At 34.8% G+C, this 20,255-nt stretch overlaps 1 protein-coding gene across 1 annotated transcript in view; it reads left to right on the forward strand.

Moving 5' to 3' along the window:
• Positions 1–19,900, forward strand: part of ALDH12A1 (aldehyde dehydrogenase 12A1) — a 187,432-nt gene extending 167,532 nt beyond the window's left edge. The window contains exons 13-16 of the mRNA XM_089807563.1: positions 1,970–2,179; positions 2,602–2,712; positions 19,166–19,245; positions 19,448–19,900. Of these exons, the coding sequence (XP_089663689.1) occupies positions 1,970–2,179; positions 2,602–2,712; positions 19,166–19,245; positions 19,448–19,586 (540 nt within the window). The 3' untranslated portion in view covers positions 19,587–19,900. The remainder of the gene's footprint in view (positions 1–1,969; positions 2,180–2,601; positions 2,713–19,165; positions 19,246–19,447) is intronic.
• The last annotated feature ends 355 nt before the right edge of the window (positions 19,901–20,255 follow it).

The following is a 20,255-nucleotide window of genomic DNA, read 5'->3' on the forward strand; positions in this document are numbered from 1 at the left end:
CTAGCGTCCCCAAGTTTCTGAGACGTCCCTTGCATTTTTCCACTTTTTGGGACAGCCGGGGGACATCCCCTACCTGTCCCCCTGTCCCTAGGACGTCCCCATCCCCGAAACGTCGGGTTTTAGGCCAGGTACGCGTCCCCGGGGAACATAGGATTGTGCATATTGTCTCTGAGGGGGTGCAACATGAACCGTCGTGACCACAACTACCTACCCCTAGGTCACATTAACTACCAATGACATGATTAATATTAACAATATTTAGACAAAACATGATTTTGCTGACAACACTGCAGTTGGCTGTGGGTTCCTTGAGCATCTAAGTCAGAACAATATTCATCATTGATAAGTAGACTTGGGCGATAGGTGAATTGGCCAACATTCCAAACTGGCATGAACTTTTATTCCAGTTGCTGTACATCTGGAAGCACACAGGGACTGTGAATGATAACCTTGTTTAATATTTTAATATTTGTTGCTAATGGCCATGAAAGATTCAAGTGAGTGTAAAGTTAATATTTCTGTATTTATCAACCTTCAGGCCCAGTGTTCTTATATAACTTCTGAGCAATAATAGCAGCAAACAAAATCGACAGTTTAAATCAGATTTGGCTTTCATATCTCTGCTATTGTTTAATTGGAACTTAACTTGGAGATTTCATTATTCAGTTGCATATTTAATTGGTAATTCTGAGCAACACTAGCAATTTCTGAAACTGAATATCAGACTATGAAAATCCAACTACAAGAAACTGCTTGACAAAATTTTCACTTTTCCTCTTTAGCAAAAGTGAAAATTTTGGCAAGATTCCCAACAGGGGGGTTATTACAATTGGAAAACATATGATTTGAAAATCATGCCGGCAATCCATAGAACACTATTTTCAGCATCCCTTAATCATAAATATAAGGATGATACCATCAGAGTTAAAAGCCAAATCAGTTTGGTAAATTCCACTTTAAACTCATCTGACCAACCTACAAAAAATCTTCTGAACATTTTCATTTTATCGTGCTGTATAATACTAATCAATAAGACATCACCTTGTTTATTAGGCAAATCAGTTAGCAGGTTTTCCCAGAGAGTCTTCAAGATAAATCCCAGAAATTCAGCTTGCGGGCCTAGCATTTTCCTGCCTCCAAAAATATTTTCCGTGTCACCATTATGGAAGAGGTGGCTTTGGATCAGTTAGATGGCATATTGGTGCTAGAAATATCAGGGTTTGCACTCCAATACTGATCCTAGGAAGGACAATGATGATTGAAGATTGGTATATTAGCAGTCAACATCCAGGCTTCCTCATTCAGAGAAAAACAACCACTGCAAAAGACAAATGTCCAGTTAGATTGATGAGTATGCCAGGAAGCAGGAGAAAAGAAAATATGACCTAAGCATTTGGGTTTGAATTCCAGACCCCCAATAAACTTGACCTGAACCTCAAATATATCTCCTCATTATGTTTACACACAGCCTAAGTCATCGTGATATCCATTTTCTCTGTACAAGCTTGACCATTTTTATCCAGGCTTTGTGATATCCTGAATGGTAACAGACGTCTGGTTTGTGATGTCCATCAGACAAAACAATACAACTATTAAAACACAGTAGTTATTAAGTAGACATAAATGCTACCTCTTGGCTTGTAATCTTTGTTCTGTTTGGATGGATGGATCAGCATTCCAAGATCACATGAACTGGCTTATACTTGCCACAAATACTTTGTCCATCATGAAATTAAGATCCAATTTTCTATAGAAAGTTTCAAACAAAAGATGAGTTGATGGCGTAGCTTTGCCAAATACGAAGGCTGAACACTCATGTAGTCTATTTATCTTGTCATTGGCAAATACAATTGGCAACAGTAGTATGGGAGAAATTGGAGCAATGAGAACTAATCTATATTTTATTGTTGATGGTTGTTTGTACATTTTAATATCTCATGCTAAAATTTTCTTTGGCATGCTTCTTCAGGTGACAACCAAGCGGATGCTAGAACATGTAGAAAGGTTACTACAAATTCCAGGTTCAAAATTGCTGTTTGGTGGAGAACCCCTGAAAAATCATAGCATTCCTGAAATTTATGGTGCTCTGAAACCAACAGCCATATTTGTACCTCTCAATGAGTTATTGAAAGATGAAAATTTTGATGTGGTGACAACTGAAATTTTTGGTCCCTTCCAGGTAATATCATCAAATGAACTTGATTGCATGAATGCATATTCTTGTGATAAAAGGGTTCTTCATCTGTTTGCAACTTTTTAATCTTCTCTGCAAAAGTCGATGATTCTATAAATTTGAGCTTCTGTGATACAATAATTATTAGTGGATAAAGTATATTCTTTTCAAAAATTGCTTTATATATTTTCCAAATAGAAAAATTCGAGTGATCCAAATATTACAACATATATCATACAACTGTCATTAGTGGTGTTCTTAATACTTATAATAAAACTATAGTACATAATTTCTTTTACAGTCATTTGGCCTCGCAGTACTGCCAGCTAGATTAATATTACAGAGGATGGAAGGTTATAAATTGAAAATGTAACTAATTATTATCAAATGGATTGTTTATAATTCCTTATATTTTTGGTAAATTGCAGATAATTACTAATTACAGACAAGATGAGCTCTCTAAGGTGCTCGATGCATGTGAAAGGATGCATGCCCATTTAACAGCAGCAGTTGTTTCAAATGATATTGATTTCTTACAGGTAACTTTATGACTCTAGTGCTTCAAGTATGTCTAGATTCATTTTGTTATGATGTACTACTTGACGGTTTATTTTCATTGCAAAAATATTTAATTTGAGAAGCCTTAGCCTTGTCCATAGTATCTTAAACCACATATAGATAAGGTTTTACATACATTCATATCAATTAGTAGTTGCTACATTTTGGAGGTCACATGATTAATGCTGCAAGACATCCAACTTCCATATTAACATTGTGGTTCAGCATGCAACAATAAACAAATTCATGGCATTTGGAAATTAATAGGTTTCTTGATGTTATTATATTCTTTGTTCTCAGTGTTGGGAATATTGCATTATTGGATGCATAAAATAATTAGGTTTGTAGTTTGTTAAAATAAGGTTAGTACATTAGTGGTACGAATGTTTTTGTGTTGAGCTGTTAAACTTTAAAACAACTCAACATATTTAGGAAAGTTGTTTGGGAGATTCCTTAAAAATAGGATACGGTAATTCTAAAAATTTGTAATGTATTTGATTGAAGAAGATGGAGAAGCATGCATTTTCTTGTGTTCTATTTTTTTGCTGCTATTATTTTGCCCAAAATCTCTGGCACTGGCATGGTCTCAGAGCAAGCAACAGCCTTGGAGGAGTAACTTTCCATAAGCCACAGTCGTAGCTGATGCAAATAGTGATGAGTTATTGTGCACTGACTTGCAAGGAGCTACCTACAGAGATCTGTGCATTCTTTTTAGGCTTGTCAAGAGCACATTGTGTTGTAGACTGATGAGAGTGATGAGTGCATGACCTAAAAACAGAGCCACAGCATAGAAGTGAAATGACCAACACCAACCTGGCGGCAAATATCTCTTTGGTTGCATCTGCGCTTTCTTGCAAGTTGCAAATGTTAGAAGTAATATCTTATAAACTGTATAGAAGTGGATCTGTTTTTTTTTATGTTACTGATGTGAGAAGAGAATTTCACATTAATGGCCTTACTGTTGCTGAGTTGATATTAGATTCATGATCGATGGTTGAAATGTTGATATGTTGAAATCAGACGTACCAAGGATCACAGTGTTGGGGGTGTTAGGGGTTTTTGGTATGCACTATGAAGGTGGGAGAGCTGAAGAAAGCATGGACATTTAGAGGAGAGACCTGTGAATTACTAGAGGAGGAACCAATACCGAAGTGAGTATATAACTAGAGTTGTACAAGCAGCTGCCCATACATTGGGAATGCTTCCTTTAAGTGAAATTGCAGAGGGCTTTTCAGATAAAGGTTTGAGGTTTTCAGTTTTGTATAGGGTATGTGACTTGTGCTAGGGGGGCCATTTGCAATATTCCCGTACATATTTAGGTAAGCAAGTTAATCATTAATCATATGTGACTTGTGCTAGGGAAGTCATTTTCAATCTCCCTGTACATATTTGTGGAAGCAAGGTAATCATAAATCATAGCAAGCTTCTCATTGGTATGGCGTTTATGTTTTACCCATTTCTGATCTTCTTTGTTTTTTACGTCTTTAAACTACGTATTGTGAAATAATTTTGGTCTAGTTTTGGGTTAGTTACAAAGATCGGGTATATGATTAGTGAGACCTATATGACATAGCATCCCTTACATGCTACTTTAACTTGGGCTGATGCAAATTCTTTGTAGTATTCTTGGATTTGTTCTTAGGCTGGCTGGTTATTTGGTTTTATAAAATTTAATTGCTTATATAGTGTTATTTCAATAATGTCAAAGTGTTAAAGTGTTAAGCTACATTGTTGGTGGAACCCGACACCTTTAATATTATTTAGATTATGAGGGGGAGTCAAATAGTATTTCTTTTAGATGGAGAAAAAAAGTATATGAAAAGAAAAATATGAGGGTTCAGAATTTAATGCATAGCAAATCAAATTGCAGCTGATCTTTAATGAAAAGGACTTGTGGGATATAGTGCATGGAGCAACAACAAGGGCAACTGATGTCAATGTAAGGACAAAATTGATTGCGAAAGGTAGAAGGGCAATAGCTTTAATTGGTCTTGCACTGTTATTATGTCATCTTAACAAAGTCCTCAAAGGAAGTGTGGGATGGTTTGAATGCTCTGTTTGGAACAAAAGTAACAAATGCAAAGATGAGTTTAGAACAGATTGTTTGGGCTAAAAATGATGGAAGGTGATAACATTGTTCAACATATCAGTAAGTTTTGCTCCCTATTGAATCAACTAGCTGAGATAAATGCTAAAGTAGATGATCAAAGGCTCTTTTGTTGAACAACATGCCTCCTAGTTACAGAAACTTATAGGTTGCATATTCAGACTAGAGTGTACTTGGCAAACCCATTTTTATTTTTAACTCTGCAAAAGCTCGGTAAAAACTTGCCAACTTAAAAAGTACTGTAATTCCCATAAAAGCATCTATTTCGGAGAATTCGATTACAAAATGCATTAAATGAGTCTAAAAGCCATGAGCAAGTGTTTTCAATTAAATTTGATTGTTCAATATGAGTAAACAAAATCAAATAATTTGTATGCATTTACAATTGCAAAATCAGTAATGAAAAAATAATATTATAATTACAATACTAGAGTAAATATATATATTATACTATATGTATTTATCATATATTATTGGTACTAGTATAATGATTTTAGTAGACTAATTAATAATAAGATTATTAATTAGTATAATACATACTTATTTATAATATTATATATAAATATAATATGAAGTACATAATATTTATTTAATATAATAATAACCATTTTCTTAAATAATTATAAACATTGAAATATATAAAGGCTTAGGCCATTTATCTATCCAAAAAAATTATAAGCAATGAAATATAATATTTCAACCTTTATAAAGTTTAAACCATATTAAAATATATATATTTTTTAACATCTTAAAATGTAAAATATACAAATATACTAAATCTAAAAGTAAAATTTCTAATTTATTGCTTCTCATTTAATCGTTCATCTTGTGAGGAAACAAATACTAAAGAAGAAGAAATGAAACGTGAGCAAAAGGGGAAAAATATATCAAACCGAGCAGAAGCCAAAACAGATCTGGAATTTTTTGCTGCTGTTGAAGTCGAGTTGAGCCTTGAGAGGTTTTAAAAGGCCCAAAAACAGAAATGAACAGAAAAAATGAAGCTGCAAACACAATGGAGCAAGTTTTTGGTGTCCAGCAAGTTCTATGCAAGTTGTAAGCAATTCTATAGAAAAAATGTCGAATAAGTAAATGTGCAAGTTGCTCACAGTGTAAAAAATCTTGCAATTACTCACACACTAGACGAGGACTCATTGAGTGTGTAAGCCATGATGGAAACATTGTTTTCACATATAACAAAGCAGATGCTACCCTACAAGAAATAAGATCTACTTTGATTGACAAAGGAGCTAAGAAAATCGACTCAACCATAGAGAAAACTGCAATGTATGAGAAAAATAGGCCTAAACATTCTCCTCCAAATTGAGTTCTTCTATATCAAAGGAAAATCATTTCTTCAAGGATAGAATTTTGTGCTGCTTCTTTATGAAAAGCTAAACACAAATAAAGCATTGGTTGTGGGTGATGATGGAGAATGGCTTTTCGAGGTGCCCATTAAAGACCCTCCATACAAAAATAGTAAGGAATATAATTTCTAAATCAATTCAGAAAATTATATTTGTGATTGGATTGTTTGTACCCATTCAAAAGATGATCTAAGTGATTGGATGTGTTTGTCCACAATCACTATTTTGTTGGTTGTTTGTGAATGGATGTGTTGTTCCCATTCACAAGATGATATAAATGATTGGTAGTGTTTGTACCCAATCATAATTGTTGTGAGCGGATGGATGTATGCCCGTGTCCATAACCACAGTCTTGGATAGATGTGTTTGTCCCTATGTTTAATTGAAAGCATAGCAAGTGTAGTAAGGCGAGTCCGACCATTGCTTGTCACAAGTAGATGTGTATGTTCATACTCATATGTATGATGAACAACTAAATGTGGCAAGTATTGCTGGTCCATTATCCCCATTTGGAGAATGATACAATATGGGGTGTTAGAAATATTGCATAAGATAATTAGTCGATAGGCTATTATATGTGAAATTTCGATCAGTTTATGAAACGTCTTACCTACAAAACATTTCTTGCCAATAAAGCCTTGACGATAGTGACAAAAAATGGGTCGCCAGTAAAGAAAATATTGTTATTGGATTAGGTTGTGGCGGTAGCTAACAGGGTCGGAGAAAAAGATAACATTCCATTTGAACTCATCACTGCATGAATGCGTCTTCTGCACTAGATTTAGAAGAAATTGTATGCAGTTTGGATAAATTTTGCTCACTTCCAAAGCCAAATGTGTGCTCAGGGATCTCAATGTGACTGTAGCGCATAATTTTCCTGATGCAAGTGAGATCGTTGTGATTTTTTGTAGTATTTGTGAAGCTCCACTTGTCTTGGTAAGTTGCAACAATCAAAATTTCAAAATCTGACAGACAATCAAGTGATTAGAGAAATACTGTGGAATCCTGGCAAGTCACATAGGATGGCTGAATAACATTTGGTGAAGTTGTAGGATAATAATCATGCGCAAAAGAAAGGTTGAGGTCCAGTATAGAACTGACAAACCCAAACGATTGAAAACTTTTGAACACTGTGTTGGGTGGATATTTTGCAACCAATAGTTTTGTTAAAATTCAGTCACAAAATAGGTAGACCAGCCACAGCGTATGAGACAAAGTCTCTCGCACCTTAAAAGGAAGGCTCCCCCTTCTCACCATTCCTTGGATCAACTCAAGGTAAGCAAGAAGTTGAGAGATTCATAAGGGGTGTTACCAATATTCTTTCCTCTTACCTTTCAGGAAAGAATCCACTTACTTGCAGAGCGAGTAATGGGCAAGATGAAATCTCTAACTGCACTTCTCTCTAGTGGCTAGAAATGGTGATACCAATAAACTAACACCAACTCAAAGGCTGATTAAAAGGATACCGATTTGGCTCTAAGTCATGTTTCTCTAATTTATAAGAAAAATCACTACCATTGAGGTGCAAAGACTTCCAGAAGTAGATGATCTCTATTCTATAACTTATTTTAAGTTTTAATCTATTCTATAAGAAAAACCTCTACCATTAGGGCACAAAGACTTCCAGAAGTAGGGAAATTCTAACTTTTTTTCATGAATTTGAGATGGTAACACAAGCTGTAGTCAAAACTTCTAGTCTATGTATTACCACAACCGCTCCCAGTCAAAGCTTCGGCTCTGATTGCTTCTTAATTCTCTATGCTCTATTATTGAACACACAATAATAACATGAATCAAAGACAATAGGCACAAATTGTTGAGTAACATGGATCATTTTTTGCAAATTAACTAACATGGCCATTGTGATTGATGTCTTCCAAATGCAGATTTGAAGACTCATAAGTATGAGAGAGGAGACATGTCTGATGAAGAGACATGTCTATAATTAATCATCATTAGTTAAACTATTAATATATTATTATATAATAATATATAATGTATAATATTAATAATATATAATGTATAAGATATATAATATATATTATATTACATATATAATATATATTATATATATAAGATATTTAGTTTAAAGATGATTTACCATCAACAAGGTATCTCATGATAAAATCAATCTGACAGAAGCTACAACCTTAACACTCCCTCTTAGCGAGGGAGGATTTATATAACACATTGTGCTCTCAAGAATAAGAAGAGATATCATCTCAGTATGATATTCAATTCCCTATGAGGCTAAATTTCTCACCTTTCATAACACACAATTGAAGCAATTTCCATAACTTTAAAACACCACCTTAAGTGTGGCCTATATGGTGTCCGACAAGATCCGGCCCAAAGAACCATGATAATAGGTCTACCATTTATAAGATCGCCACCTTACAATGGTTAGCTTTTGTCTATTCGTTATCATGATTTCCAGCACTCTGGGACAACAATTTAATGAAGTTTGTCGTAATAACAGGTTTACCATTTATAAGATCGTCGTCTTATAATGGTTGTACCTTCTGTTTATATATGTCAATGAAAGATCATCACCTTTCATTACATATCATATGTGAAATATTAACCACCATGAACCCAGTCAGAGGGTGGTACAAAGGTTTTCACCTCAATTCTATCTCATAGAGAAGAATATATTACAATAAGTTTTACTAATAACTTCTCCTGATAGAGAAGATATCATTCAAAAAGGATTGCACCTCAAAATTCTCCCTCTAAACAATGATCCTGGGAAGTCAGGTCCTGTAGTTACTCCATTAGAAGATCTCTTCGTCCAATGATGCATGTCGAACTCCCTCTGAATCTAATATTAATCTTTCAACCTTCAGGTGACAAGTCGGCGCATCAAATCATGTAGTCATACATATGTATTTTTAAACTCCCTCTAAGTATCAATCTTCTAAGCTCCTGTGTTGCTTTAGAAGAAGTGTCATACTCCCTCTTAATGTAGAAGAATCTCATAATCTCAATCATCAAGGATGTTTTCTTCAAGATGTACATAGGGGATAGGCCCATTAAAATCACATGGTCATGATGTATGAATCACGGCCCTCTTGACAGTAGCAATTTATTGATCACTAGAGAAATCCATCTCAACATTGTTTACTCCCTCTTAATCAATGATCTCCCTCTTACTGCAATGTTATACTCAGAAGATTTAAAATAAAATAAAAACTAAGAGATAGACTATAATAACACTCGATGAATAGATATGCATAATTCTATAAGATCATTCCAATAATATATATACTTAAATCATATAATTATATTTTCCATCTTATATTATATATATTGGAATTTCTATTTTCCAATATATTTTTCTTGTAAATACCACGTAAAATCTAAAGTGACCAATCTCACTTATATTCATAAGAAATTATTTGAAAGATATATTTACTTTATATAGATATATAGTCACCATATATTCAAATACCCACCACAAATTTATTAATGTAAATAACTTACATAACATATTTCATAATAATATAAGAAAAACTTATTAATAAATCACCCACACAAATAATATGAAAACATTATAATAAGTCACTGATACTTACCTCAAATTGATATGTGCATCAAATTTCTTAACATGATATCTCTACCTTGTGAATATATATTCTTCACGGTATGCACACCACTTCTGAATTGTTCCTAATATAGTTCATCTCTAATGAGAGATCTTAATAATATGCTCAAGAAGGGCCCAAGCAGAAATATTCTATCGTCCAAAGAAATTTTGTGTCCAACGATGAATTTACTATTCATGAGTGTTGGAAGTTGGTCGGTCTGTTGGAAGGACCTGATATCAAAGTAATACGACTCCTATCTTTGGTATAGCATCGCAAAGGGGTATAGAAAAGATTCCCATCAATTTTTATCAAAATGCTCAATGAAATCACAAAATAAGGGATCCCCGACTAGAGAAGAGTTTGTCTCAAAGGTCTTCGACGACTGAACATTTACCAAAACCTCAATATTCATCTTTTCATCATCTTCAACAGTAATCATGCTTTCTTCCTTACCAGGACGATTTTCCTTTAGTCATTCCTTTCTTTTCATGTCTAGTGTTCGATTTGGTTTGCCCCTTGCAATGTTTGTATATCTTTCTGGTTCATAGTTTATATAGACTTGTGGCTAATCTAGAACCATGTAGGGAAGCTGTGTGAGAGGAATGTGTGGATTAAACTTAACCATGTTCCCAGAATAGTTATTGTCTGTATGAATAGCAATTACTGGTTGTCCTTAAAATTCATTGAATTTGTGAGGGCGTGTTCATATATATGTTGAGAATTGGTCTTAATAAAAATTCCCACTTCTATTAATTTGTTAGCCAGCTAATATATTTATAGCATGCGTGTAACCTCATAGGCATGAAGTTTGGACTTCCAAGGAGATTCTGCAAAAATATGTAAATTTGCACTAGTCTCATAGTATTTCTTTCAATAAACAATATTTTATTACATATGCAGCCTTGCTCTGATACCATGTTGAGTAACATGGATCGTTTTCTGCAAATTTATTAACATGGCCATTGTGATTGATGGCTTCCAAATGTAGATTTAAAGACTCATAAATATGAGAGGAGGAGACATGTCTATAGTTAATCATCATTAGTTAATATATTATTATATAATAATATATAATGTATAACAAATTACATATATAATATATATGTAATATAAGATATTTATCTTAAAGATGATTTACCATCAACAAGGTATCTCATGATAAAATCAATCCAACAAAAGCTACAACCTTAACACAAATTACAATCAAAGCTTCTAATTTGCTCTATCACAATTGTTTCCAGTCAAAGCTTTGAATCCAATTGCTTCTTTTATCCACTTTTCTCCCAACTTTGTACTACACAATTGAAGTTATGCTTGCACAAGTTTGGCAGAGCTTTCTTGCATACAACAAAAGATGATATTTACAATGAGAGGGCACTCCTTTATATAAGCAAAGGAGTTGAGAAAAAAGTGGAGGAAAAAGTGAGAGCAACTCAACCAACTTTGACCTGGCCAAACTAGGTGAGAGAAGTTATTGGATTACATGTCATAAGGATATGTAATTGAATTACATGTAATTAATATTTTTATGTAATTCATTCTTCTCCAACTGCAAACATGAAAAACATTTGAAGAAAATGTTGAGGTTGTTGATTTTGAATCAATCAATCTTGTAGATTGTCAGCAAAGGCCTTGTACTTGATGATGCAATCCCGGCTGATAATAGGATTAGGAGTTCTTGTATTTTGTGCCATTGCATTCATCTTGATAACCATGGTATTGCATCTTTTGATAGCCTCTAACTCTCTTTAATGAATTGTTCATTGTCATTTGAAAACTTGATGTGATCGAGCTTTTTCTCGTCTAAGTTGTCACGAATTCTCCTTTCTAGATTGGCACATTCTGGAGTCTTTGACATTCTAAAAACCTTCTCGATGGTGTCCGGATGTAAACTCAGTATAACTTTCCATTGGCACCTTTAACTTCTTTTTTCCTTTTTGAAACAAAGTGCTTGGCGCAGTCCCACACAAACTCAGGTTCTCGGACAACCATTAGGAAAATGGAGACCAAATGAATTACTGCTTCTTGAGGATCAAAGCATATCTTCTTGACGAGATGTCTCTGTTCTTTGAAGAAGTTCTGACATATCTTGAAGAGTGTGCCATAACATGAAGATGAAAACTTCTTCCAATGAGATTGGATCCATGAAAACTTTGGGATTTGAGTTACAATGACGAATCCATGAGGGATGAGTGTTCGAGGTATGGATTACATACTTATGAAACACATATGATGGCTAGAAATGAACTGGAAAGCATATGTATTTGGGCGAAAAGGGCCAAAATCTCCCTCAAGGGTGAATTGCATGTGAGCAAAGATGGGCTTTTGTGGGTATGGCCAAGAATGCAAGTTGGAATGCATATGGATGTGTGCAAATGGCAACATTGGTGTTTAAAAGTGTGACCTTTTACCAAATTTGGGTTCTTTAGATGTAACTACATGTAATTATGACTTGATGTAAACATGTAATTATGTTCGAAAGATGTAATTACATGTAATTGGGTTTGCAGGATGGAATTACATGTAAATGCGGATGGAAATATAGATGAATGATGGAATTACATGTAAATGCTTTTGGAATGCAATTGCATATATTGGGAAATGGACATAATATGCTTTGACATGTGTTGGTGAAATATGGAAAGATGTGATGCATTTGCATGGAAAGGTGGAAAGTGAAAAGGTGTGATATGCTCTTGCATTCTTGGGAAAAAATCCTTAACCTTTTTGAAAAAGGAAATCAAAATAGCAAGCAAACAACAAGCAAAAATATGCACAAAGCAAAAAGCATGCTTCTGGTTTTTGACTCAAACATGACAAAATATCAAGTTGCTCTCAATTTCAAACTTGGAATTTGGGAAAATTCGAAGCATTTGAAAATAGAATCTTTCATCTTATTTAAAGAGGATTTGCAAAATACATGGCATATATTTGAACAAATGTACAAGGATGAATCAAAATATGCAATGAAATAGCAAAGGAAGGAAAACTTCAACTTACTTAATGATTAAGAGCCAAAAATGGAAGATTAATAGGTTTGAAGAATGTTTCTCCTCCAAATTGGAATCTACAACCAACTTGACCTCTTTAACACTTGCAAATGATGGCTTTTAATGGGCAATCAATGAGGCATTTTTAGGTATGGATGCCAAAAACATGCCCTTCAATCCCCAAATATGCAAACGTTTTTTGCTAATGCTCAAGTGTTTAGGCATTTTTATCAAAAACATGTTCTCAATATGCAAGAGCATGAAACGTTTTTAGCATTGAAATGTAAACATGTGGTCACCAATAGCAATGGCATAAATTGAAATGCCAAAACGGCTCCTCTTGGACCCAAAACGTGAGCTAGAAAAACCAAATCTAGTCATTTTTTGCTAAAAAGTGGCCTCTAGATGCAAAGAAATGTGAAATTTTTCGCAAGCAAATACAACGCTTAGGGCATGAGAAGGCATGGAAATGCAAAAATGCCCCTTGTTGCATGAATTTCATGCCACAAAATGAGCAGATCTGTTCTTGCTTCACAAAAACGTGTTCTCCAAGGGCAAGAAAGTGGATGTTTTTGCTCTTGGAGGCAAAATCAGGGTCTCAAGGGACAATAACATGTGATGGAATACAAAATCACATTCTCTAGGAGGCTTTACATGTTTTAAGATATATCTATTTGGGTCTTTTATGTAAATTGCACTCTCTAGGAGAGTTTTCATATTTTAAAATGCATGTATATGGGGGTAAGATAAGATAAGATAAGATAATGATATTAATGTCCAACAAAAGACCAACAAAAGGTCTATGGGACTGCAGGATTACAACGAGGTTGACAACAGTAGGAGCACACAAAGGTGTCCAAAAAATAAATACAAACAACAAGAGAAGCAAATCACATTCTTAATGCCTCATTACATATTTTAAATACATGTTTCACTTTAACATGCAAATGGACATTTCCATGCAAGTCGCACTCTTGGAGGACCATTGCATATTTTAAAAACTTAGTTTTTATTTGTCCTAAGTCTATAAAAATAACTTTATAGTGCAAATCACACTCTCAGGATGCAATAAGTGAATTACATGTAAAGGAGGTTTTTCATGCAAAGTGGACTTTAGGAAGTCCATTACATGTATTTCTACTGCAAATCGCACTCTTGGAGTTGGATTTGAAAGTTGCATTTACACATCTGAAGTGATCAATTAAGCACATGTTTAATTGATTTTTGAGGAAGTGTCACTTAATTGGGTCAAAAATAATACTTACACTATATAGTTTAATATATCATGTGCAAATATCATTCAAAAAGTAATGTTAACATAGATGTTTTGAATTAAAACATAAAGTAACTCAAAAGGAAATCAAACTATATAGTTAATAAAGTTTACTTAAGTGAAAAATTTAAAAAGCAACTCAACATTAAAATATAACATAAAGTGCTCTATAGTCACTTAAGTGATAAAGTAACTTAAAAACATAACATAAAGTCAATTTATGTTATATTTTTCAAAAAGTGAATGTCAACATTAAAGTATAACATGATATTTTAAATTATGCAATTGCATTTGGAGAGTCCACCTTTTAAACACTAAAATGGTCATATTTTTTTGACTGCCAAGTCCGATTAAGCCCTAAGATATACCGAATCGAAGGGAAAACCAAAAGCAAAGGATTGAACAAAACAAAAAGACCAAAAGCAATTAAACACACAATTGAAGGCTTCATAAATCACGCATAAGCGTAATAAAATGAAAAACGAAAAGGACTTGATGAAAGCCTTCAGTAAAATAATTCATTATGCAAGTTGGAGTCAATTGGTTGATCAATGTTGGCCAATTAAGTAATGAACTATCTCAGAGAAATGCGAAACTAAGTTGAAAAAGTTCCGTACTATTACCTACATTTTGTGGTGACAAAATGCAGGACAATGCATTGAAAAGCTAGGCTCTTCGAGAAAGCCACCCAGTTCTCTATTCTATGGGCTTGCAAGATCGCTTTCAAGATTGAATCCAAAACTGGAAATGTGTTTGAATTTGGAGCCAATGCCGTAGGTAGGGTTTCAATGTCTCCAATTCCTCCGAACAACGACAAAGATGAAGATGCAAAAGATGAATCTCAGTCTGAAGAGAACTCCTTGGAAGATGTAATTTCACAAATTCCTTGTCAAGATGGTCCTTTCCAAGAAATAGAGTAGGGTAAAAACTATATCGGTGATGTTGCCAATCTATTCTCCACAGATTTGGATTTGTATTTGCCAGAAATGATATTCCCTTATGACATCGAAAACCTTACTATCATGCCTTTGCCCCAGCAATTTCACAATATTTTTTAGCTATATGAATTGTAGTGATTTAAATTCAGTCATGCCTCTGACCCTGCAATTTTGCTATCCATCTTGAAGCAGGGAGCAGTAATGTTTCCAGGTTTACCTATAAAATATGTGTCGATATAATAATTGTATATAGAGATGGCATTTCTTTTATGATCCACCTCCAACAGTTGACAAATGTATGTCTGTTTGCACTGTACAAATATTTTTGTAGGTTGTGTAAGATTTAACAACCACCCAGTTACGGATTTGACTGTTTGTATGACAATAGACATCCCTGCAATTTTTGCTATCCATCCAGAAGCAGGGATCAACAATTTTGCCAGGTTTAGTTATATGATATGTATTGTATCCATAATTGTACATGGAGAGAGCATTTCTTTTACGATTTGCCTCAAACAATTTACAAATATAAGTCTGTTTATGACGTACAAAATTTTAATTCTGTGCCATATAAAGATTTGTGTTGCTGTCTAAGTAGTCCAGATGTTGATTTTTGTATGGCAATACATATCAATATGATTTGTTTTCTCTCATGTTATCGAATTTGTAATGGAAAACTTTTAGGTCACATTTAAGTGACACCTAAATTTGTGAGGCTTGTACATTGCTAACTCTTACAGTTCACAGTCCCCAATATTTATGTCTACAAGCATGATATGTAAATCAGCTTGCAAAGGAAAATTTAAAGCATTACAAAGGGCAATAGATTTTTACCCAATAGAGAATAGATGAGATAAAACCATATGCTCATTCTAAAACTCAGCTCACAAAGAATAGATGAGAATGAATTATTTGTTTGAAGACAATTAATTTATATCTTTTATAGCACATGATTCATTATTTTCAAGGATTAAGGTTGTTAGGGTTCATGTTTTTTTAAAGATTTAAGGTAATCAAGTGGTTCTATAATGCACATGAACTTTCTAGTAGTCGGAGGAGGTCGAAAATTTGCACTCTGTGCCATCTGCTCTTGCCCCATCCACACGTGCTCATATACCAGCAAAATAAATAAAAAATTAAGTTACATTGTTGATGTGAAAGCCAGAATCCAAGCCCCAAAAGGTTAGTATTCATGCAAGGAGGAAGGCCAAGACTAAGTTAATCGCACTGGAGCTGGAGTCGTACTGGGATGGGTGACCTCCCAAAAAGTCTTATTGCTCCACCTCTCTAAGCATCACCTAGATCCAATGAGTGCGAAGTGTTCCATTGATTCTCATGAGAGATGGGTTTGTTTGAATCACTACTCATGAAACATGGGCCAATGAGTTTGAAGTTTATGCGCAATGTAGTTTCTTATATATTGCTAAACTATATTTAACTATCGCCTTAACCATTGCACCTCTCTTTGGTGCAAATGCTAGTTAGGTTTGTAGCTTGTTAAATAAGTTGGTACATTAGTGTTATGAATGTGTATTGAGTTGTTAAACAATTCAATATATTCAGGAAAGTTGTTTGTGGGAGTGTACTAAAATTAGGATATGCTAATCTTATAAATATGTAATGTATTTGATTGAAAAAGATGGAGCACTGTATTTTCTTGTGTACTATTTTTTGGCTGCTGCTATTATTTTGCCCAAAATCTCTGGCACTCAGTCAGCCATTCTGAATCACCATATTATTAGATGCACTTGATAGACCCATGAGACATCTTATAGTCCATCCACCAAACTTTTCTCTATTTTACATACCACGCTATTTTGATTTTATTTCCCCTTTGCCAAGGTTGCCCCACACTAGCTTTTTGTTTATCCTTAAGGAACCCTACTTGAAGAACAGTGTTTCATTTCCAGCGCATTGAAAGTGCATACGAAACCTTAATATAGCATCCATCCTTCCACAGGTTGTACATGTCCTTGTATGGCATTCGCCCATGTATCCTCGTATACTACGTAACTAGCTCCCTGGGTATGCATTCTCATAGCTCTCACAGCCAACTCCTCAGGATACTAACCCTTCACCATTACCTCCAATCTTGAGTTTTTTCTTTGCTTCTATTGTTCTGTGTTCCATGATTCCAAAATGTTCTTCAGAATTTACGATAACTTCAAAGCGTCCTATGATTGAACTCTTGTACATCAAACCTCTAGGCTAGTGCATCTTAGTTCCTTCCCACAGAGCACAGTTGTTCAAAATTGACAACCATATGATGCTGCTGCCTTCACCTGATTTGATCATTCTCTATCCTTTCCATTTCAACTTGGCCTTTTCCACTTTGCACTTCTGCACTGCCTCCAACTACTCCTCAGACTCAGCCCTCCTTGTACCCCAGGTGCCAGTTTAAATTTGCTTCTTGAACATTGCTTGGAACTAAATACCCAATCCCTCTCAACTGCATGAGGCATTTGCTTTTGAGCTTAGCCTTTGGAAAAGTAGATCAAAAATTCACATCCTCTTCTGGTTTGGTGCATCAAAATTGTTGGATTCTCCACTGGTGCATTGCAAAGGCAGCCATGTCCCACAATCTCCACCCTTGATGTCACGGATTTGTTATTAATGTGTACTAATTAAAGTCATGGCCATAGAATGACAATGATCAGATCGAAAGTACTGATTGGGTTCCCTCCCCAGGCTCCTCTGGGTTGCTCAGACAACCCATACTTAAAATGGCTCAAAAATGCAAGTTGGAGTATCTTTGACCTTTCATGCTAGGAGAGCAATTCGAACCCTTCCGAAGCATGACATTCTTTCAACAGCTACCCTTGTGCACCTCCACTATCCTACTACACTATCATTCATACACCACCCTTATTCCCATAGTAGAATCACATTCTTATCCTTAAATAATATTGCACGATCAACAAAGGGGCTCAAATTTTGTGTTGTTCTATTATTGTTTAACCCTAAATGCATTCTATTCAGCAGGCGACCTGATATAGTGCATGTATAGGTGGCACTCACTTTGTCCTTTGCAATTTCCTTATGTAGAAAGATTACAAGTTTTGCTATCAAGACAATTAATCTTTAAACAGTTGTTCTGATTAACAATTTCTGTTTCCCAAGGGCCAGACCTGCTACTTTTAGTAGGGTGGGTTCTTCAGATGTTTGTTAATGAGTGCATTTTACTTTCATTGTGTCTTTTGTGGCCCAGTTTGCATGATAATATTTAATGTGCACCTGCTTCTCCACACATTTGGGAATGGTATTTGCCACCTATCGTTCTGTAACTTGATCTGGCACTGACTAGCTTTCCTGGCTCCTCAAGTATTTCAGCATCTGCCTCTTTTCTCACGACTCTGTATTTTTACTTGTCCAACTCAGTATCTTCTGCGTCTTTTGGAGCTCAACAGCTTCCTTAAATGACTCGCTCAAACTGCATGGATCTGCAAACTCAAGCAAAACCTCTATCATGCAATACTTGTGTTAGTCATGATCTGCTGGATCTGTCTTTTTCCTAAAGTTTTACTTACGCTATCTGATCTTCTTTCCCTTGTGCTGTCACTACCATTCCTTCGTGCTATTAATATTTGTCTTTCATGTTTTACTATTTTACCCAGCAAATCCAACAATCCTTGGGCAGATTTCTTCCGAGAGCCAATAATGACTCGGGTAACATCCTTGAAAACACTACCTGCTGTTTTTCTCTTCCTGTTTTGTGGTGCTTCTGACAGCTCCCTATAGCACAGATTCCAAACGCCCAATAAGCTTCTACTCCAATTATTGGTACCTTTCTGCTGCCTGAATCCATTCCTCTACTTGATGGCAATAAGTGTTACCACACTTGTTTTCACTAGATCCCTTTTTCAGTTGTCAGTACACATATTCTCGTCACAGTTCTGCCATCTTTGTTAACCAACATGAGCCTCCAGTATTTCTGAGAAGAATTAATGAAAAGCATATCCTTCCAACCAACCAACCATCATTTCAACCCCACTAATTCCTCTTAGGTATCTACTGATCATAGTTTTATAATTTTAGTTGTAGAATGAATCCAAAGGCAGTTAAATATGGACTTCAAGTATTTCGAAAACTTTAGTTTGACAATCTAATGGCATGATAATTTACATAAACCTATGAAAGAAATGACAATGATGACTTGATATATATAATGTTTGCAGGAAGTTTTAGGAAGATCGGTAAATGGTACAACATATGCTGGTATCCGAGCCAGAACAACAGGAGCTCCACAAAACCACTGGTTGTTCACTTCCCCATATTGCATTACCTTGTGATAGAGCGTAGGAATAATTGCTAAATTATATATTTTATATCAAAGATACCGTCATTGCTTCTTTTTGTTAAATGGATAATATATTTTTCCAAATTTTGTTAAAGACGTCATCTATTGGTTGTACTCCAATTCAAACATTCCATCAGTAGTAACAGACGGAATATCTCAGGTTTGGTCCGGCAGGAGATCCAAGGGGAGCAGGTATCGGTACTCCAGAAGCAATCAAATTAGTGTGGTCCTGCCACCGCGAGATTATATACGATATTGGTCCTGTGCCCAATGGTTGGACTCTTCCAGCTTGCACGTGATTAACTTTTTCCCAAGGCAGATAATTCTGCCATAAATCTGTGAATCGCAATTTTGTTTTGCGTCTGAGATGAGATAAAAATAATGTGTTTACCAGTCACACATGCGATTGCCATATCGTTTTTAAGATGTCTTTATGTGCATGGCAAAGTTCAAAGCTGATTTGTTTAGGAACACCCTGAGAATCAAAGCTGTAATGCTTGAGGTCAATATTATGTAAAAAAAATTAAGTGATAATTTACGAATCCGTGAGGCCAATATTATCTAAATAATATATTGAGTAATAATTTATAGTTACGAAACAGCTTTTTAACTATTTTCAATGTTGCGTATTTTTCTCATCCTTTCTCACCTAGTTTTCTGACGGTTGCATGCAATCCAAATTCAAAGCATTCATTTGTAGTTAACAGTAAAATCGTAATAGTGTCAGATTTGCAAAAGCAAAGAACGTCTTATGATAGAACCAAGTACTTCCAAGTACTTGAACTAACATTACGAATCAGTAATGACATTTTCAGGCGATGTCTATGCCGACATCAAAAAGGTAATTTTTAAGTAAATTTAAATTTTAAATACAGTTCTAATTTGATTTTTAATTTAATTATTAAAATAGAAGAATGTCATTTTGATGTCAGTATAGACATTGGCCAAGAAAAATGATAAACCAATCT

The sequence above is a fragment of the Cupressus sempervirens genome, chromosome 10 (assembly GCF_028749045.1).
Source record: "Cupressus sempervirens isolate cs-2001-9-10 chromosome 10, ASM2874904v1, whole genome shotgun sequence".
NCBI lineage: Eukaryota > Viridiplantae > Streptophyta > Pinopsida > Cupressales > Cupressaceae > Cupressus > Cupressus sempervirens.